General features: G+C 44.7%; 1 protein-coding gene across 1 annotated transcript in view; it reads right to left on the reverse strand.

Annotated features, from left to right (window-relative positions):
- The window catches only part of QRFPR (pyroglutamylated RFamide peptide receptor), a 324,549-nt gene extending 303,337 nt beyond the window's left edge, over positions 1 to 21,212 (reverse strand). The window contains exon 1 of the mRNA XM_077260864.1: positions 20,428 to 21,212. Within this exon, the coding sequence (XP_077116979.1) occupies positions 20,428 to 20,770 (343 nt within the window). The 5' untranslated portion in view covers positions 20,771 to 21,212. The remainder of the gene's footprint in view (positions 1 to 20,427) is intronic.
- Between the last annotated feature and the right edge of the window lie 1,759 nt (positions 21,213 to 22,971).

Raw genomic sequence — 22,971 nt, forward strand, 5'->3', positions numbered from 1 at the left:
ATATTGCCCTTTCAGCTTGTGTGCCAGGCTTGACTCCTGGGTGTGCCACCTCTCTCCCTCTCATTCAGTGGGCCATAGAAAGCCTATTTTTTTTTTTTTAAATATTATTGGGTTTCTAAAGTCTCCCTTAAAAAACAAAAAATACATAAAAAAACAGTGGGAGAGTAATATTGCCCTTTCAGCTTGTGTGCCAGTCTTGACTCCTGGGTGTGCCACCTCTCTCTCTCATTCAGTGGGCCATAGAAAGGCTATTTTTTTTTTGGTTTTTTTAATATTATTTGGTTTCTAAAGTCTCCCTGAAAAAAAAAAAAAAAACATAAAAAAACAGTGGGAGAGTAATATTGCCCTTTCAGCTTGTGTGCCAGTCTTGACTCCTGGGTGTGCCACCTCTCTCCCTTTCATTCAGTGGGCCATAGAAAGCCTATTTATTTTTTTTTTAAAATATTATTGGGTTTCTAAAGTCTCCCTTAAAAAACAAAAAATACATAAAAAAACAGTGGGAGAGTAATATTGCCCTTTCAGCTTGTGTGCCAGTCTTGACTCCTGGGTGTGCCACCTCTCTCTCTCATTCAGTGGGCCATAGAAAGGCTATTTTTTTTTTTTGTTTTTTTAATATTATTTGGTTTCTAAAGTCTCCCTGAAAAAAAAAAAAAACATAAAAAAACAGTGGGAGAGTAATATTGCCCTTTCAGCTTGTGTGCCAGTCTTGACTCCTGGGTGTGCCACCTCTCTCTCTCATTCAGTGGGCCATAGAAAGGCTATTTTTTTTTTTTGTTTTTTTAATATTATTTGGTTTCTAAAGTCTCCCTGAAAAAAAAAAAAAAAACATAAAAAAACAGTGGGAGAGTAATATTGCCCTTTCAGCTTGTGTGCCAGTCTTGACTCCTGGGTGTGCCACCTCTCTCCCTTTCATTCAGTGGGCCATAGAAAGCCTATTTATTATTTTTTTTTAAATATTATTGGGTTTCTAAAGTCTCCCTTAAAAAACAAAAAATACATAAAAAAACAGTGGGAGAGTAATATTGCCCTTTCAGCTTGTGTGCCAGGCTTGACTCCTGGGTGTGCCACCTCTCTCCCTCTCATTCAGTGGGCCATAGAAAGCCTATTTATTTATTTTTTTAAATATTATTGGGTTTCTAAAGTCTCCCTTAAAAAACAAAAAATACATAAAAAAACAGTGGGAGAGTAATATTGCCCTTTCAGCTTGTGTGCCAGTCTTGACTCCTGGGTGTGCCACCTCTCTCTCTCATTCAGTGGGCCATAGAAAGGCTATTTTTTTTTTTTTTTTTTTTTTTATATTATTTGGTTTCTAAAGTCTCCCTGAAAAAAAAAAAAAAAAACATAAAAAAACAGTGGGAGAGTAATATTGCCCTTTCAGCTTGTGTGCCAGTCTTGACTCCTGGGTGTGCCACCTCTCTCCCTTTCATTCAGTGGGCCATAGAAAGCCTATTTATTTTTTTTTTTTAAATATTATTGGGTTTCTAAAGTCTCCCTTAAAAAACAAAAAATACATAAAAAAACAGTGGGAGAGTAATATTGCCCTTTCAGCTTGTGTGCCAGTCTTGACTCCTGGGTGTGCCACCTCTCTCTCTCATTCAGTGGGCCATAGAAAGGCTATTTTTTTTTTTGGTTTTTTTAATATTATTTGGTTTCTAAAGTCTCCCTGAAAAAAAAAAAAAAAACATAAAAAAACAGTGGGAGAGTAATATTGCCCTTTCAGCTTGTGTGCCAGTCTTGACTCCTGGGTGTGCCACCTCTCTCCCTCTCATTCAGTGGGCCATAGAAAGCCTATTTATTTATTTTTTTAAATATTATTGGGTTTCTAAAGTCTCCCTTAAAAAACAAAAAATACATAAAAAAACAGTGGGAGAGTAATATTGCCCTTTCAGCTTGTGTGCCAGTCTTGACTCCTGGGTGTGCCACCTCTCTCTCTCATTCAGTGGGCCATAGAAAGGCTATTTTTTTTTTTTTTTTTTTTAATATTATTTGGTTTCTAAAGTCTCCCTGAAATAAAAAAAAAACTTAAAAAAACAGTGGGAGAGTAATATTGCCCTTTCAGCTTGTGCGCCAGTCTTGACTCCTGGGTGTGCCACCTCTCTCTCTCTAATTGTGGGCCATAGAAAGCCTTTTTTTTTTTTTTTTTTTTTTAATATTATTTGGTTTCTAAAGTCTCCCTGAGAAAAAAAAATAAATAAATTAGGTGGGAGATTAATATTGACATTAGTGCTTGAGTGACAGTCCTGCGTGTGTGTCATCTCTGTGATTTTGTGCCACAGAAAACAGAGTGTGTAACATTGTGCCTGATTTTCCTTGTGGTCTCACCAACCTGTTAAGGGATATTGAAATCATACTGAAGTTATAGCTCACCGTGTAAGTTGTTTGACAGCAACAAATAAAGTTACTTTGGTTAAGATTTTAAAACAATGAGGAAGTCTGGTGCAAGAGGTCGTCGTGGGCGTTCATTGTCAGCTGGTAATGATGGTAGTGGTAGTGGAGCATCAGGTGGTCGTGGGGATAAAAATATTCCACCTAAGTCTGGAGCTGTGGAGCCAGTTTCGTCGTCAGGCTACACAAGGCCTCGAACGCTCTCTTTTCTGGGAGTAGGAAAACCGCTTTTAAAGGCGGAGCAGCAACAGCAAGTTTTGGCTTACATTGCAGACTCAGCCTCTAGCTCTTTTGCCTCCTCTTCCGAAACTGGTAAATGTAAAAGCAGCGCGTCACTTGTGGATGTTCACGGTCAGGGACAAGTCGCTTCCTTGTCCTCCTCAGCAAAAACTACAACAAGAGAGAAGGATGCAGCAGGCGACACAACGGGTCACTCCATGGAGCTCTTTACACATACCGTCCCTGGCTTAGAAAGTGAAACATTTAACAGGCCATGCCCATTACAAGTATATTCTGACATGGAGTGCACTGATGCACAGCCACAGCCAGAGTACTATGCTGCTCCTTTGACTCAGACCACCACATTGCCCTCTCAGGGTACAGATCCACAATCAGACCCTGATGAGACTATGTTGCCCCGCCACGAACGCTATACCACCGACCGACACAGTGACACAGACGAAGTTGCACACGAGCTCGAAGAGGAGGTAATAGATGACCCAGTTATTGACCCCGATTGGCAGCCATTGGGGGAACAGGGTGCAGGCGGCAGTAGTTCAGAAGCGGAGGTGGAGGAGGGGCCGCAGCAGGCATCAACATCGCAACAGGTTCCATCTGCCGGGCCCGTATCTGGCCCAAAACGCGTGTCAAAGCCAAAACCTGTTGGAGCACAGCGTTGCCATCCGGTTAAAGCTCAGTCTGCAATCCCTGAAAAGGGATCCGAGTCTAGGAAGAGTGCAGTCTGGCATTTTTTTAAACAACATCCAACTGATCAGCGCAAAGTCATCTGTCAAAAATGTTCAACTAGCTTAAGCAGAGGTCAGAATCTGAAAAGTCTAAATACTAGTTGCATGCATAGACACTTAACCACCATGCATTTTCAAGCCTGGACTAACTACCAAACGTCCCTCAAGGTTGTAGCACCCTCGGCCAATGAAGCTAGTCAGCAACGCAACATCCCTTCCGTCACTGTAAGGCCACCATTTTCCGCACCACCGGCAGTATCTGTGCAGGTTTCTTTGCCAGCCAAAAGCAGTCAGGGTCAGGGAATCACCAGTTTTGTAGGAGGAAATATTGCATCTAGGGCACCGGCGGAAACAATACCGTCTCCAACCGTCTCTCAGTCTGCCATGTACACCGGCACACCCGAAAGTTCCACGATCTCCAGCTCTCCAGTCCAGCTCACCCTACATGAGACTCTGGTTAGAAAAAGGAAGTACTTATCCTCGCATCCGCGTACACAGTGTTTTAACGCCCACATAGCTAGACTAATCTCGTTAGAGATGATGCCCTACCGGTTAGTTGAAAGCGAAGCTTTCAAAGCCCTGATGGAGTACGCTGAACCACGATACGAGCTACCCAGTCGACACTTTTTTTCCAGAAAAGCCATCCCAGCCCTGCACCAGCATGTTAAACAGCGCATCGTCCATGCACTCAGGCAATCTGTGAGTACAAAGGTGCACCTGACTACAGATGCATGGACCAGTAGGCATGGCCAGGGACGTTATGTGTCCATCACGGCACACTGGGTGAATGTGGTGGATGCAGGGTCCACAGGCGACATCAATTTAGGGACAGTTGTGCCTAGCCCACGGTCTAGGAAACAGTTGGCTGTAGGCGTTCGCACCCCCTCCTCCTCCTCCTCCTCGTCCTCCTGCAGAAGCTACAGCTCTTCCACAGAACGCAGTCTGCCAACCACTCCATCGGCAGATGACACTGTTGCACACCAGTTGTCCCATTATGGGCCAGCTACTGCCAAGCGTCAGCAGGCTGTATTGGCTATGAAGTGCTTGGGCGACAACAGACACACCGCGGAAGTTCTGTCCGAGTTCTTGCAACAAGAAACGCAGTCGTGGCTGGGCACAGTAGATCTTGAGGCAGGCAAGGTAGTGAGTGATAACGGAAGGAATTTCATGGCTGCCATCTCCCTTTCCCAACTGAAACACATTCCTTGCCTGGCTCACACCTTAAACCTGGTGGTGCAGTGCTTATTGAAAACTTATCCTGGGTTCTCCGACCTGCTCCTCAAAGTGCGTGCACTTTGCTCACATATCCGACGTTCGCCTGTACACGCCAGCCGTATGCAGACCTATCAGCGGTCTTTGAACCTTCCCCAGCATCGCCTAATCATAGACGTTGCAACAAGGTGGAACTCAACACTGCACATGCTTCAGAGACTGTGCGAACAGAGGCGTGCTGTTATTTATTTGTGGGAGGATACACGGGCAGGCAGTAGGATGGCAGACATGGAGTTGTCAGGTGTGCAGTGGTCTAAGATACAAGACATGTGTCAAGTCCTTCAGTGTTTTGAGGAATGCACACGGCTGGTTAGTGCAGACAACGCCGTAATAAGCATGAGCATCCCCCTAATGCGTCTGCTGATGCAAAGTTTGACGCACATAAAGGAGCAGGCGTCTGCACCAGAGGAAGAGGAAAGCCTTGATGACAGTCAGCCATTGTCTGGTCAGGGCAGTGTACAGGACGAGGTAGCGGGCGAAGAGGAGGTGGAGGACGAGGAGGATGATGGGGATGAGTATATTTTTAATGCCGAACCTTTCCCGGGGGCACAGGAAATTGGTTGCGTGTCACGGCCGGGTTCTGGTTTTTTGAGGGACACAAGTGACGTAGATTTGCCTGCAACTGCCCCTCAACCAATCACAACCGGAGATTTGACAACTGGAACTTTGGCCCACATGGCGGATTATGCCTTACGTATCCTAAAAAGGGACACACGCATTACGAAAATGATGAACGATGACGATTACTGGTTGGCCTGCCTCCTTGATCCACGCTATAAAGGCAAATTGCAAAATATTATGCCACATGAGAACTTGGAACTAATATTAGCAACCAAACAATCAACTCTTGTTGACCGTTTGCTTCAGGCATTCCCAGCACACAGCGCACGTGATCGTTCTCACACGAGCTCCAGGGGGCAGCAGACTAGGAGTGTTAGGGGTGCACACATCAGAAGTGGCGTTGGACAGAGGAGTTTTCTGACCAGGTTGTGGAGTGATTTTGCTATGACCGCAGACAGGACAGGTACTGCTGCATCAATTGAAAGTGACAGGAGACAACATTTGTCCAGTATGGTTACTAACTATTTTTCATCCCTTATCGATGTTCTCCCTCAACCGTCATTCCCATTTGATTACTGGGCCTCCAAATTAGACACCTGGCCAGAATTGGCAGAATATGCATTGCAGGAGCTTGCTTGCCCAGCAGCAAGTGTCCTATCAGAAAGAGTATTCAGTGCTGCAGGTTCAATATTAACCGAAAAAAGGACTCGTCTGGCTACCCAAAATGTTGACGATCTAACATTCATTAAAATGAACCACAACTGGATTTCGAAATCTTTTGCCCCACCTTGCCCGGCCGACACCTAGCTTTCCTATGAAAGGCTCTTGCCTGTGAATTACTTTTCTAATGTCTAATTTGCTGCAGCTGATTGTACAGCATACGACATGTTTACACCTCCCTAAATGGCCAAACTCCCCACACGGGGCCGTGGTATCGCCACTTGGCGCAAGCACCCGTGAGACTGCTGTTTGTCTGAAGAGGTGGGTGTGCTCGCTTTTGGTTGACGGCATTGCTACTGGGTCCCTCATAGTACAATGTAGTGTCTCTGGCGGTGGTGGTGCGCACCCAACGTCAGACACACCGTTGTAACATGAGGGGCCCTGGGGCGGTCCCGCCGGCCTCTAGAGAGTTCCCCCCTACCCCAGCTCAAAATGTGCTCTACCACATGCAAAATTATGTCGCACAGCTCCACCAATCTTTAGTCTATTCGCTGACATCATTCAATGCCTGGCACTGACAATACAAATTTGTAGACATCTATGATGCAACTTAAAGTAGTCTGTGTCTGTGTCCTATATTGGCACCATTAAATAGTTACTGCCAAATTACTATGTCAGAAACTCAGCAGATGAGCCCACCCCTGTACCTAAGTATGCCACCTTTTTTTTTGTTTTGGTTGTTTTGCGAGACATTAACATCTATTTATATTTTGGGAGTACTGGGACAGACACTCCTTGCACTACTCCTCCACTCACCACCAAGCTGCCCGTGTATCCATGTAACCGCTGTAAAACTGCCATGAGCCTATTGTTTGTTATTTTAGGCCTTTGAAGCCTGTCTGCGGTCCCTCCTTCCACTAGTCCTCCACTGACCAGACCACTGCTGCCCGTGTACCCCTGGAACCAATTATAAAGTGCCTACAGCCAGCCCATTTTTTTATGTTAGGCCTTTGAAGCCTGTCTGCGGTCCCTCCTTCCACTAGTCCTCCACTGACCAGACCACTGCTGCCCGTGTACCCCTGGAACCAATTATAAAGTGCCTACAGCCAGCCCATTTTTTTATGTTAGGCCTTTGAAGCCTGTCTGCGGTCCCTCCTTCCACTAGTCCTCCACTGACCAGACCACTGCTGCCCGTGTACCCCTGGAACCAATTATAAAGTGCCTACAGCCAGCCCGTTTTTTTATGTTAGGCCTTTGAAGCCTGTCTGCGGTCCCTCCTTCCACTAGTCCTCCACTGGCCAGACCACTGCTGCCCGTGTACCCCTGGAACCAATTATAAAGTGCCTACAGCCAGCCCATTTTTTTATGTTAGGCCTTTGAAGCCTGTCTGCGGTCCCTCCTTCCACTAGTCCTCCACTGACCAGACCACTGCTGCCCGTGTACCCCTGGAACCAATTATAAAGTGCCTACAGCCAGCCCATTTTTTTATGTTAGGCCTTTGAAGCCTGTCTGCAGTCCCTCCTTCCACTAGTCCTCCACTGGCCAGACCACTGCTGCCCGTGTACCCCTGGAACCAATTATAAAGTGCCTACAGCCAGCCAATTTTTTTATGTTAGGCCTTTGAAGCCTGTCTGCGGTCCCTCCTTCCACTAGTCCTCCACTGGCCAGACCACTGCTGCCCGTGTACCCCTGGAACCAATTATAAAGTGCCTACAGCCAGCCCATTTTTTTATGTTAGGCCTTTGAAGCCTGTCTGCGGTCCCTCCTTCCACTAGTCCTCCACTGACCAGACCACTGCTGCCCGTGTACCCCTGGAACCAATTATAAAGTGCCTACAGCCAGCCCGTTTTTTTATGTTAGGCCTTTGAAGCCTGTCTGCGGTCCCTCCTTCCACTAGTCCTCCACTGGCCAGACCACTGCTGCCCGTGTACCCCTGGAACCAATTATAAAGTGCCTACAGCCAGCCCATTTTCTTATGTTAGGCCTTTGAAGCCTGTCTGCGGTCCCTACTTTAAATACTCCTCCACTGACCACCAAGCTGCCTGCCCGTGTATCCATGTAACCGCTGTAAAACTGCCATGAGCCTATTGTTTGTTATGTTAGGCCTTTGATAGCCTGTCTGCGGTCCCTACTTTAAATACTCCTCCACTCACCACCAAGCTGCCTGCCCGTCTATCCATGTAACCGCTGTAAAACTGCAATGAGCCCATTGTTTGTTATTTTAGGCCTTTGATAGCCTGTCTGCGGCCCCTACTTGCAATACTCCTCCACTGACCACAATGCTGCCTGGAGTGCCTGCCTGTGTATCCATGTAACCGATGTAAAACTGCCATGACTGCCTACTGTTTGTTATTTTAGGCCTTTGATAGCCTGTCTGCGGCCCCTACTTGCAATACTCCTCCACTGACCACAATGCTGCCTGGAGTGCCTGCCTGTGTATCCATGTAACCGATGTAAAACTGCCATGACTGCCTACTGTTTGTTATTTTAGGCCTTTGATAGCCTGTCTGCGGCCCCTACTTGCAATACTCCTCCACTGACCACAATGCTGCCTGGAGTGCCTGCCTGTGTATCCATGTAACCGATGTAAAACTGCCATGACTGCCTACTGTTTGTTATTTTAGGCCTTTGATAGCCTGTCTGCGGCCCCTACTTGCAATACTCCTCCACTGACCACAATGCTGCCTGGAGTGCCTGCCTGTGTATCCATGTAACCGATGTAAAACTGCCATGACTGCCTACTGTTTGTTATTTTAGGCCTTTGATAGCCTGTCTGCGGCCCCTACTTGCAATACTCCTCCACTGACCACAATGCTGCCTGGAGTGCCTGCCTGTGTATCCATGTAACCGATGTAAAACTGCCATGACTGCCTACTGTTTGTTATTTTAGGCCTTTGATAGCCTGTCTGCGGCCCCTACTTGCAATACTCCTCCACTGACCACAATGCTGCCTGGAGTGCCTGCCTGTGTATCCATGTAACCGATGTAAAACTGCCATGACTGCCTACTGTTTGTTATTTTAGGCCTTTGATAGCCTGTCTGCGGCCCCTACTTGCAATACTCCTCCACTGACCACAATGCTGCCTGGAGTGCCTGCCTGTGTATCCATGTAACCGATGTAAAACTGCCATGACTGCCTACTGTTTGTTATTTTAGGCCTTTGATAGCCTGTCTGCGGCCCCTACTTGCAATACTCCTCCACTGACCACAATGCTGCCTGGAGTGCCTGCCTGTGTATCCATGTAACCGATGTAAAACTGCCATGACTGCCTACTGTTTGTTATTTTAGGCCTTTGATAGCCTGTCTGCGGCCCCTACTTGCAATACTCCTCCACTGACCACAATGCTGCCTGGAGTGCCTGCCTGTGTATCCATGTAACCGATGTAAAACTGCCATGACTGCCTACTGTTTGTTATTTTAGGCCTTTGATAGCCTGTCTGCGGCCCCTACTTGCAATACTCCTCCACTGACCACAATGCTGCCTGGAGTGCCTGCCTGTGTATCCATGTAACCGATGTAAAACTGCCATGACTGCCTACTGTTTGTTATTTTAGGCCTTTGATAGCCTGTCTGCGGCCCCTACTTGCAATACTCCTCCACTGACCACAATGCTGCCTGGAGTGCCTGCCTGTGTATCCATGTAACCGATGTAAAACTGCCATGACTGCCTACTGTTTGTTATTTTAGGCCTTTGATAGCCTGTCTGCGGCCCCTACTTGCAATACTCCTCCACTGACCACAATGCTGCCTGGAGTGCCTGCCTGTGTATCCATGTAACCGATGTAAAACTGCCATGACTGCCTACTGTTTGTTATTTTAGGCCTTTGATAGCCTGTCTGCAGCCCCTACTTGCAATACTCCTCCACTGACCACACCAATGCTGCCCGTGTACCCCTGGAACCTATTTAAAAGTTCATAGAGCCTAGTTATATATTTTATTTACTATTAATAAGGCCATGATGGACTACGCTGTACCACGCTACAAGCTAACCAGTCGACACTTCTTTTGCGAGAAAAGCCATCCCAACCCTCCACCAGCATGTAGAAGACCGCATTGTCCATGCACTCTGGCAATCTGTGAGTACAAAGGTACACCTGACAACAGACGCATGGACCTGTAGGCATGGCCACGGAAGATTACGTGTCCATTACGGCGCAATGGGTTAATGTGGTGGATGCATGGTCCACAGGGGACAGCCTACTAAGTCTGTCTGCAGTCCCTAATTCAAATTGTCCTCCACTGTCTAAATCGGAGCTTCCACCTTCTGGCTTTCGGCCTATAGTATCAGAAATTAAACTGCATTTGGCCTTCAACTTTGGTTAGGGCCTACTAACGGCTTCTGCCCCTCCCTGGTGTTGCCCTCAACTAAATAAAGCTGAGCTTCAACCTTCTGCTCCAAATTACCATTTTAAAAAATGCAATAGGCTTTTCCGGCCTACTAAAGGTGTCTGTCTGTGTGCCCCTGCCTGGTGTTGTCCTCAACTAAATAAAGCTGAGCTTCAACCTTCTGCTCCAAATTACCATTTTAAAAAATGCAATAGGCTTTTCCGGCCTACTAAAGGTGTCTGTCTGTGTGCCCCTGCCTGGTGTTGCCCTCAACTAAATAAAGCTGAGCTTCAACCTTCTGCTCCAAATTACCATTTTAAAAAATGCAATAGGCTTTTCCGGCCTACTAAAGGTGTCTGTCTGTGTGCCCCTGCCTGGTGTTGTCCTCAACTAAATAAAGCTGAGCTTCAACCTTCTGCTCCAAATTACCATTTTAAAAAATGCAATAGGCTTTTCCGGCCTACTAAAGGTGTCTGTCTGTGTGCCCCTGCCTGGTGTTGTCCTCAACTAAATAAAGCTGAGCTTCAACCTTCTGCTCCAAATTACCATTTTAAAAAATGCAATAGGCTTTTCCGGCCTACTAAAGGTGTCTGTCTGTGTGCCCCTGCCTGGTGTTGCCCTCAACTAAATAAAGCTGAGCTTCAACCTTCTGCTCCAAATTACCATTTTAAAAAATGCAATAGGCTTTTCCGGCCTACTAAAGGTGTCTGTCTGTGTGCCCCTGCCTGGTGTTGTCCTCAACTAAATAAAGCTGAGCTTCAACCTTCTGCTCCAAATTACCATTTTAAAAAATGCAATAGGCTTTTCCGGCCTACTAAAGGTGTCTGTCTGTGTGCCCCTGCCTGGTGTTGTCCTCAACTAAATAAAGCTGAGCTTCAACCTTCTGCTCCAAATTACCATTTTAAAAAATGCAATAGGCTTTTCCGGCCTACTAAAGGTGTCTGTCTGTGTGCCCCTGCCTGGTGTTGTCCTCAACTAAATAAAGCTGAGCTTCAACCTTCTGCTCCAAATTACCATTTTAAAAAATGCAATAGGCTTTTCCGGCCTACTAAAGGTGTCTGTCTGTGTGCCCCTGCCTGGTGTTGTCCTCAACTAAATAAAGCTGAGCTTCAACCTTCTGCTCCAAATTACCATTTTAAAAAATGCAATAGGCTTTTCCGGCCTACTAAAGGTGTCTGTCTGTGTGCCCCTGCCTGGTGTTGTCCTCAACTAAATAAAGCTGAGCTTCAACCTTCTGCTCCAAATTACCATTTTAAAAAATGCAATAGGCTTTTCCGGCCTACTAAAGGTGTCTGTCTGTGTGCCCCTGCCTGGTGTTGTCCTCAACTAAATAAAGCTGAGCTTCAACCTTCCGGCTCTCATTAAGTGGTTTAAAAAAAAAAAAATGGTGGTTAGGGCCTACTAACGGCTTCTGCCCCTCCCTGGTGTTGCCCTCAACTAAATAAAGCTGAGCTTCAACCTTCTGCTCCAAATTACCATTTTAAAAAATGCAATAGGCTTTTCCGGCCTACTAAAGGTGTCTGTCTGTGTGCCCCTGCCTGGTGTTGTCCTCAACTAAATAAAGCTGAGCTTCAACCTTCTGCTCCAAATTACCATTTTAAAAAATGCAATAGGCTTTTCCGGCCTACTAAAGGTGTCTGTCTGTGTGCCCCTGCCTGGTGTTGCCCTCAACTAAAGAAAGCTGAGCTTCAACCTTCTGCTCCAAATTACCATTTTAAAAAATGCAATAGGCTTTTCCGGCCTACTAAAGGTGTCTGTCTGTGTGCCCCTGCCTGGTGTTGTCCTCAACTAAATAAAGCTGAGCTTCAACCTTCTGCTCCAAATTACCATTTTAAAAAATGCAATAGGCTTTTCCGGCCTACTAAAGGTGTCTGTCTGTGTGCCCCTGCCTGGTGTTGTCCTCAACTAAATAAAGCTGAGCTTCAACCTTCTGCTCCAAATTACCATTTTAAAAAATGCAATAGGCTTTTCCGGCCTACTAAAGGTGTCTGTCTGTGTGCCCCTGCCTGGTGTTGCCCTCAACTAAATAAAGCTGAGCTTCAACCTTCTGCTCCAAATTACCATTTTAAAAAATGCAATAGGCTTTTCCGGCCTACTAAAGGTGTCTGTCTGTGTGCCCCTGCCTGGTGTTGTCCTCAACTAAATAAAGCTGAGCTTCAACCTTCTGCTCCAAATTACCATTTTAAAAAATGCAATAGGCTTTTCCGGCCTACTAAAGGTGTCTGTCTGTGTGCCCCTGCCTGGTGTTGTCCTCAACTAAATAAAGCTGAGCTTCAACCTTCTGCTCCAAATTACCATTTTAAAAAATGCAATAGGCTTTTCCGGCCTACTAAAGGTGTCTGTCTGTGTGCCCCTGCCTGGTGTTGTCCTCAACTAAATAAAGCTGAGCTTCAACCTTCTGCTCCAAATTACCATTTTAAAAAATGCAATAGGCTTTTCCGGCCTACTAAAGGTGTCTGTCTGTGTGCCCCTGCCTGGTGTTGTCCTCAACTAAATAAAGCTGAGCTTCAACCTTCTGCTCCAAATTACCATTTTAAAAAATGCAATAGGCTTTTCCGGCCTACTAAAGGTGTCTGTCTGTGTGCCCCTGCCTGGTGTTGTCCTCAACTAAATAAAGCTGAGCTTCAACCTTCTGCTCCAAATTACCATTTTAAAAAATGCAATAGGCTTTTCCGGCCTACTAAAGGTGTCTGTCTGTGTGCCCCTGCCTGGTGTTGTCCTCAACTAAATAAAGCTGAGCTTCAACCTTCCGGCTCTCATTAAGTGGTTTTAAAAAAAAAAAATGGTGGTTAGGGCCTACTAACGGCTTCTGCCCCTCCCTGGTGTTGCCCTCAACTAAATAAAGCTGAGCTTCAACCTTCTGCTCCAAATTACCATTTTAAAAAATGCAATAGGCTTTTCCGGCCTACTAAAGGTGTCTGTCTGTGTGCCCCTGCCTGGTGTTGTCCTCAACTAAATAAAGCTGAGCTTCAACCTTCTGCTCCAAATTACCATTTTAAAAAATGCAATAGGCTTTTCCGGCCTACTAAAGGTGTCTGTCTGTGTGCCCCTGCCTGGTGTTGCCCTCAACTAAATAAAGCTGAGCTTCAACCTTCTGCTCCAAATTACCATTTTAAAAAATGCAATAGGCTTTTCCGGCCTACTAAAGGTGTCTGCCCCTCCCTGGTGTTGTCCTCAACTGAACAAAGCTGAGCTTCCACATTCTGGCTTTCGCCCTATACTATCAGATATTAAACTGCATTTGGCCTACTAGTGTGGTTAGGCCCTTGAAACAGTGTCTGCTGCTCTTGGGTTTGCTACTCCACTGAACAAAGCAATGCCGCCTGTTTAGTCCTGTTACCAATTTTGAACTGCATGTAGCCTACTTTATTCTTTGGCCCTATATCTGTTTCCTCCTCATCCTGCCCATTGCCCAGCCACTGCTAAATGAGTCTGCTGGTACATTGACCTAGACCACTACATTCCCCTTGTACTCTACACAGCCAGAATCTGACCCTGCTGAAAGTAAGGTTCCCCTTCCCGCATGTTATACCACCTTACACAGGGACAAAGAGGAAGGTGCAGATGAAAGTGCAGGTTCCTTCATCAGGTGGGGGGGCATACTCGTTGGCGACGTCACTGGCACAGGGCCCCTCAGAGTACGCAAAAGTGTCGCTGCTGGTGGGAGGCGCCCCCGCCATGCAAACACACCGCCGTACTTTGAGGGGCCCTGTGCCAGTGGCAATGCGAACGAGTGGGCCCCCCCCTGCTTGCTCAGGATCACAGCACTTGCAACGTTTAAATACTTACCTTTCCCTGCAACACCGCCGTGACGTAGTCCGCATTTCCTGGGCCCACGAAAAACTTGAGCCAGCCCTACTCCCCCCACAACTTTCCCCCAATTCCCTATGCCCAACTATTATTATACAGTTAATTAAGATTGGCAAGCTTCAGAAACAAGAATGGATGTTTTTGGCATTAAAATGGGCACTGTAGGTGTTTTCCTGGCCTCCACTCACTGCCGACTATGCTTCCCCATTGACTTGCATTGGGTTTCGTGTTTCGGTCGATCCCCGACTTTTAGCGATAATCGGCCGACTGCACTCGACTCGACTCTGGACAAAATCGGGTTTCCCAAAACCCTACTCGATCTTAAAAAAATGAAAGTCGCTCAACCCTAGTTGCAACTGTTGTGACTTCACTTAGAAGAGAAGCAGAATGTCACTGGATAACATAGAGAATAGTAGTAGGTGAATATATTCTTACACTCTCTCTACATTACATGCATATATATACATTTAATAAATATATACAGAATATATGTGCGTGCGGAATGAAAATCAATAGTCCATTAAATAAATCAGATTCCATGAAAAGTAAACATGACTCCCATTTAGTGTGCTATAGAGAAGGATGATTGGGGGTGTCCCAGTCAGAGGCGCACTCCCAGCAGACTGCTGCTCACATTCAAAATCCCCTCCTGAGTACCCTGTCATGTTACATCACAACAGAAAAAGGCACAGACCAAAAAAGATCTTTTCGATCTGTGCCTTTTTCCTTTGATGTGAAATGTGAACACTGCCTTTGAAAAGCCAAAATAAGACCAGTTACCCTAACATAGTTGAATATATGATATATCTTTGCGAGTGCTGTCTGTACTGTACAAAGATTCCACAGGAAAATGTCAGAAAACAAAAAATAGCAGCCACCGAGGATCAGAATTCACATCAATACGATATGTCGGTAACTGACACTTTATGAGATGAGTGTCTCTGGAGTAATGAAGCCAAGCTGGAGGGGAAAGTAGGTTAGAGAACTGGAGAAAATTCTTTAGCAACAGAATATTTTACTCCCGTATCAGCAAATGACAGCTCAAAGACATGGACTATAGCAAAGGCTGCTTCCAGGAAACTATTCAAGAGAAAGTACAGAATATCCCAAATTGAATTACTGAGTCATTCTGTTGTTGGCTTAAAGGGATTTTCCACTGTCAGTAAATTACTGTCCCTAGGCACAGTTCAGGGTATTGAAAGAAACTTAAGGCCACGTTCACACTATCAGTTTGTGGTCAGTATTTTACATCAGTATTTGTAAGCCAAAACCAGGAGTGGAACAATCAGAAGAAAAGTATAATAGAAACATATGCACCACTTCTGTATTTATCACCCACTCCTGGTTTTGGCCTACAAATACTGATGTAAAATACTGACCAAATACTGATAGTGTGTGAACGTGGCCTTACACACTCTCAATGGGTCCAACTCTGAGTATCTGTTAGTGTCCCGGTCGCTGTTATTTATTTTCAGTGCTGACATCATGTGAACAGCGCTGCAGTCAATCACTGCGTTTATACCATGTAAATCAGCATAGCTGCTGAGCTCAGAGATTGGTTGCAGTGCTGTCAACATGATGTCAGCAGTGCAGACAAACAAGAGACCAGGTCAGCAGCAGACACATAATTCTGGCCACAGGTAGTGTAAAGTAAAGAACATTATTTTAACACTGGATATCTGACAATGGACAATGACTTTAATAAATTTCCCTCAGATCCCGCCCCGCAGTGTGCTATGATGTATTCACACTGCGGGGGCTGGGAAAAAGAAGAGGTGGCGCATGGAGGACAGAGCTGGATGATGGAAGGCTGCGAGGCGGTTGAGTCAGGAGGGGAGAAAACATACCTCCCTGACTCAATAGAGGTATGGCGGGAAATGTATAAAAGTCATTATTTCAGCGTTCCTAGGGATAATAAACATAAGAGCCACCTTCACAGAATGCAGCCTTAGTGCTGCTGAAGGTGGCTATTTTACTTTAATAGGCCATGAGGGGTGACAGGTTCCCTTTAATGACAAACAGAATATCCCTCTAATCTATAGCTGGCCAGACTGAGCCATGATGGCGGCCAATGTTGCTGTACCCGGGGTGTTGGCACTCCTGTCCTTTCTGCATGCTGCCTGTACAGTACAGTATAATGGAGATATACCGATAGAAGCAATGCTTTTGGAATCAGAATGATAAAGCGCTTCAGCCTTCAGAGGTAAATTTAGCTTCTGGACGTAGAGCGTGTGGCTAAGTAATGGTGGTGGAGTCTGTTCCATACAAGCAGCTCCGAGGACTGGTGAATTCAGCACTGGGGACTGTATACTTATCTGCCTGATGACCCAAAGAAATAGAAGGAATTTATGAAGAAACAAACTTTATCTGGTCTAAAGGGGTCAAAATCAACAGCATAAAGTAGTAATAGAAATACTAACAGTATGTAATTGGTGCTTGTAATTAATTGGGTGATATCCTGCCACCATATACTGTACACTCCACAGTGTGAGTGTAAGGCTTCTTTCACATTTCCGTCGGTACGGGGCCATCACAGTCGGCCCGACGTACCGACAGACGTTGTGCACAATTGTGCACAACGTGGGCAGCGGATGCAGTCTTACGACGCATCCACTGCCCATTGTGAGTTTCGGGGAGGAGGGGGCGGAGTTCCGGCCGTGCATGCGCGGTCGGAACTGGTGGATTCGACGGCCGAAAAAACGTTACATTGAACGTTTTTTCGTCTCGATGGACCGCAAAAACACGACGCATCCTGTTGTGAATTAGACTTTTTGGCTCCCTCTTGTGGTCACTAGTGATATGACTCTGGGATTGTCTTTCTTCACTTTGGCACTCACCTGGGCCGTTAGCCCAGGGGTGTTGCTATATTAACTTCCTGGATCCTTAGTCCAGTGCCTGGCATCGTTGTAATCAGATCCTTCTGTTTGCTCCTGTCCGCTGGTCCTGGTTTTTGCAAAATTAAGCTAAGTCTTGCTTTTTGGTTATTTGGGTTATTTGCTTTGCTTCTATTTTTGTCCAGCTTGTACTAAATGTGATTTCTGACCTTGCTGTAAGCTCTAGGGGTGCTGGTGTTCTCCCCCCAGCCGTTAGACGGTTCGGGGGTTCTTGAATATCCAGCGTGGATATTTTAATAGGGTTTTTGCTGACCATATAAGTCATCTTACTATATTCTGCTATTAGCTAGTGGGCCTCTCTTTGCTAAATACCTAGTTCTTTCTTATGTTTGTCTTTTCCTCTTACCTCACCGTTATTATTTGTTGGGGGCTTGTATCCAACTTTTTGGGGTCTTATCTCTGGAGGCAAGAAAGGTCTTTCTTTTCCCTTCTAGGGTTAGTTAGTTCTCCGGCTGGCGCGAGACGTCTAGAACCAACGTAGGCACGTTCCCCGGCTACTTCTATTTGTGGTGCTAGGATTAGATATATGGTCAGCCCAGTTACCACTGCCCTATGAGCTGGTTTTTTGTGTTTGCAGACTTGGTTATTATTTCTGAGACCCTCTGCCATTGGGGTCATAACAGCATCCGTCGCACGATGGAAGCAACGTGTGTCCATCCGTCGCAATCCGTTGTTAGTTCAAATCAATGGCAAAAAAACGGATCCTGCGGGCACATTTGCAGGATCCGTTTTTTTGCCATAACCACGGATTGCGACGGCCCCCAGAAGACGGAAATGTGAAAGAAGCCTAAGGGGATTATACAACTTTAAAAAAAAATGTTTACACGCGTCCAGCTTGTGACTGCTGCAGCCAATCAATGGTTAGAGTGTCGTGTCACTGCCTTCACAGCTCAGCACACAATCAGGACTCCAGGACAAAGGCGCGTAACCACTGAGGCCACTGATTGGCTGCAGCGCTCACGTGTCGGCTGTTTGTAAACAAAGACTAAGACAGGACAATCCAGAGTGGAGGGAAAAAAGAGGTCTATATGGGAGCATTTGTTGCTTTTTTTTGCTTGCTTTTACATTGGCAGCTAATTAATAAAAATAATAAACTTTGATAAATTAACTTGATGGGACGTTTCTCAGGAACGTAAGGAAGACATACTAATCTAGCCAAAAAGATGTGTGTCCATTCTGATAGATTACAAAACCGCAGCCAGACATCTCCTATCGGTGCAGAACATAAATATCATAGGATCATTTCTCATTTCTATGTACATGGACGTCTATGTATCAGAACAAATAATCCTATAACTGTCATTAAGAATACATTGCGCTTTCATTTTTCTTCGTTTTTTTTTAAAGGAAGAGCCAAAGATGCCTATGGGCAGAGGTAAGTGTGTAGATGAAAAGGATCAATGGATGGTGGATAAGTTCAAACCAGGCTGTAAAAGGGTTAATGAATATCAAGAAGAAAAAAGGAAGGGGGCGATGTGGAGGCAGAGAGCCGGGTTGTCATTGTGTTTGCTTTGTGTCAGCTGTTGGATGACATGAGAGCGGACAGAGCTTCATATACTGGGATCTTGCCAAGATAACGTCTGGGCGCATCAGTATATCTGCAAGATCCCTTGGATTATTTAAAAAATTAAAGACAAGAAAAAGACGGAAGAGAGGTTACACCATACACAGACGGCAGCGGACATATGTCTTATGGGTGACTGACATGAGACACAAGACAACAAACAGGAATAATATCACATGTTATCTGCCCGAACACCCCATACTGTAGCTGGGAGATTCTGGACATACATGACCCCCATGGTCACCAGCAGTGATGGCACCGATCATTAATCATATAATCCGTGTCCCACCTCTGTGCATAGATCCTACAGTGGTCGCAGGATCCAAGGGAGGTAGAAAGCCGAGTTTACTTGTATTACTGATAAAAGTCAGACACATGATAACAACGTGCATGTAGTCTAAGTACCTATAATGATAGATATGAGATAGATAGACCGATAGATAGATATTATATAGATAGCTGATAGATAGATACATAGATAGATAGATACATAGATGATAGATAGATAGATAGATAGATAGATAGATAGATAGCAGCACATATATGTAACAACAAATATATCTGACTCATACCTAACTATACATCTATCAGACTTCTTATGGTCAACTGTCTAATTAGTAATACTTATATGTTCTGCTGTCTTCATATATGTCCACACTCTACCATCTATTTATAAATCTATCTCATATCTATCTATTATCTATCATCTATCTACCTATCATCTATCTATTTATCTATCTATCCATATCTATCTATCTATCTATCTCATATCTATCTATCTATTATCTATCTATTTATCATCTACCTATTATCTATCTATCTATTATATATCATCTATCTATTATCTATCTATCTATCATCTATCTATCTATTATCTATCTATCTATCTATCTATAGATCTATCTATCATCTATCTATCTATCTCATATCTATCTCATATCTATCTATTATCTATCTATCTATCTATTATCCATCTATCTATAGATCTATCTATCTATCTATCTCATATCTATCTATTATCTATCTATCTATCTATCTATCTGTCTATCTGTCTATCTATTATCTATCTATTATCCATCTATCTATAGATCTATCTATCTATCTATCTATCTATTATCTATCTATCTATTATCCATCTATCTATAGATCTATCATCTATCTATCTATCTATCATCTATCTACCTATCTATCTATCTATCTATCTATCTATCTATCTATCTACCTATCCATCCACTTCTACATAACATAATAAAAGTTCAGCCTCCTGATCTACTTTTAGGTATTGAACTGCAGTAAAACAAATCTTCCACCATGTGTCTTCAGCTTCATTTCCTGGAACATCTGATCCACCATATTCCCAATGTGCCAAACTGGTCCTGTCCAGGAAAGCTTACACACATGGATCCTCCAGACATATTGTAGTCTACATTCTCATGTTGGGAGGAGTAGATGACTTGCATAGTTGGCTGCTAATAAACAAATGCTTAATTATCCATATTTTCATAAAGAGGTTCTGCAGCAGCTTCTGTCTCTGCATAACATTGCCTCTCTACAGGATTATTGCACCAGACAGACATTTCTGGAGTTCATCCTCATGACCTTACTTTTCTTAATGTTTAGCTTGGCCATGCACTTAGATGTGTAGATGCTATAGACAGACACCACCACTTCTAGTGGACATTTAGTGACCATCGCTGCTCATGTAAATGCAATAACTGAACTGTAATGACTGCTGTTTTCTGCCTAATAAATTATTAAGTGTTTGTAAACAATCTGCACAAAAAGCGATAACATGATGGGGACCCATTGTGTGCGCAGTCCAGCAGAGCTTTACATTGTGTCTGTGACTATCCAGGGTGTACAGGGATGAGGGAAGGAAGAAGTGTATGGGAAATGCTGTCACAGCTCTATTCTGCACGAACACAATGTACAACCTTCCTTATCATCCAGGGACACATTTCAACAAGGTGACTGGCACAACATCTTACCTCCCAGCCATTCAGATGAGATGTTCTGCAGCAGAGTGAAAGGGATGCAAAAAAAAGTTACCAACAAGTCACTGCAAGCCAAGGAACAGATGAAGATGTTGGTAGCAGTCCTCATTGCCTTCTTCCTGATGATAATATACACCACAAGACTGTTGCCAAACAGTGCCAGGACAAAGATGATAATGTACAAGATCAGAAACACCACCTTGGCATTGAGGGGCAACTCTGGGATGTAAACTAAAGGTTTAAGACCATAAGCGGCAATGAACTGCAGCCTGCTCATGTTGTGCTCTTTCAACAACTGATTGAAGGCTTCTGGAGTAATATTGAGTCTTCTGTCCATGGTGCTGAAGTTTCCCGACTCTGAACAATGAGAAGAGCCCACCTGCTCCACAAAGCAGCCCCCTCACATGGTGGTTCCTGAGCCCATGTGACCAATGCTCCAAAACTTTCAATGGGATAGTAACACTGTATCTCCAGCCATCAATTTGCTGTCGGTACTCCAAAGGGGTCTGAAGAAGACACTTTATGGACCTCTTCCATTGGTCAGGTGTAGCACAGATTTTTCCATAATGATAGACTGCACCTCTTCTCTTTCTACAGGTCAGTCCTGCCTATGTGTCACCTCCTCCTCTTCTTCAGGACAGAGAATTTGTGGTTGCCCACTCCTCTCTGCTTGTGCCTTGCAACGATGCCTGGTCTGGTGATGCTTGCACTCCTTGTCAGCAGGAGGACTGTCTGCTTACTGCACTGCTGCTTACAGCACAAGACACAATAGGGTTCTCATTGCTGGCAGAGTAATAGCAATTCAGTGATGAAAATCCTTGCTTTTCACTCCTTGAGCAAACATTGTTCCAGTGCATGTGTGACTGAAGAAGCTAGAGACAGCTTAGCATGAAAGTGGAATATGACAGATGAAAGAGAAATGAAATGTGCTTGGACTTCATATGTTATGGAATGAAATACAAATAATCCCTGGATGCTTGTACAATTTCCCCAGAAACAGCTGATACATCACTGGCTTTGATGAGAATAAAAGTTTAACCCTTCTGCAGTTAAAGGGAAGGTGCCACCAGTTTTCTTGCAGTTTGTTTTTTTGTGAAATTAAGCTTAAAATAGTAAATAAAATGTATTAATGCAATGTTTGCACTGTTTGCAAACATTTCTATATGAAAAATATTATATATTTTCTTACAAATATGTATATTGACCACTAGGGGGAGCATTTTCCGTTTTAGACCTCAAGCAGCTATAGTGAGACTTACCAGCTTTACTGTTAGCTGGAAAATCTGGGCAGTAACTGCTGACATCACCATTTCCCTCCCCTTTTGGGTGGTCTAATATCCCTGGGGCAGAATGAAGAGCAGCATCACAGGGCAGAGCCATTTTGTGTGTGACTGCCCTGTGATCTGCTATCACCAGCAGTTAGTGCATCAGAAGCACAGTTAGTTTATGTGGTGTGTATGGAGCAGCATTGTCTGTGCAGAGCTGTCTGTGACTCATCCCTCAGTAAGATAAGAAGGAGCTCCAGGTCTGCAGTGAATGGCCAGGCATTGTGGAGGGAGGGGAGATACACATTGTATGGCTGAGAGAGGTGTCAGGTGTCACCTCTCTCTGCAGGCTGGGAATGCAGCTTAATGGAGTGAATGGAGCTCCTGAGTAAGTGGAGCTGGGCAGAGAGCACTGGGCTATAATAAAATGGCTGCTAGTCACACCTACAGCAGTGAGTTGTGCAGCCCACAGAGGCGTGCCCAGCTCACTGCTAACACCTCTCCAATGTTAAAGATAGGGTCAGCGCCGGTCTATTATCTCCTATGTCCATGGGGTGCTGTAAAATGACACTGTTAGTGTCGTGAACTGCTGTGAAACCAAGATGTCAGCCCCCAGTTTCTTCTTTAAACACATATAACACACGAAATCTGTTTCACATGCATTTAAAACTTGGTTATAGCAGCATGTTATGCTACATTACAGTGATTTATTAATGATCTACAAACGCGGTACCTTACCTTTAAGCAGAAGATTAGCATGGAGTTCAGGCAAAGTGTACCGCAATACATATTCATATTTATGGCATTGACAAACTTTTAAGGGAACCTGATGGCTCCCTGATTGCCCCAAATCACCAGTATTCATATATTCCTTTATAAATTCTCTGCCTAACAAGCCTTTTATCCTGTTTGACACATTAACAGATTTTTATAAAAACTATTTTTGAAGTCTGTTTTATCATTTGCAAATTAACCTTTTGACTAGTAAATGCGGCGTTGTTTCCCCAGACTATTCGCCCCTGTGGAAATGATAATGTGATCATTGTCAGATGCAAAACATGTGTATGTGTGTGACTTTCGTTCATGCACACCATTGCATCTCTCAAGCCGGTGTACCCCAGCTTCAAAGGCGCACTGCAAATGACCGGAAGCCAAGAAGAAGACTAATGTCAACTGAGGAGCTGAAGATCAAGCTTCTTCTTTGCTTCCAGACATGTGCAGACCGCCTCTGAAGCCAGGAAGCATACATGAGCGAAAGTTGCACACATGCGGA

The sequence above is a fragment of the Ranitomeya variabilis genome, chromosome 5 (assembly GCF_051348905.1).
Source record: "Ranitomeya variabilis isolate aRanVar5 chromosome 5, aRanVar5.hap1, whole genome shotgun sequence".
NCBI lineage: Eukaryota > Metazoa > Chordata > Amphibia > Anura > Dendrobatidae > Ranitomeya > Ranitomeya variabilis.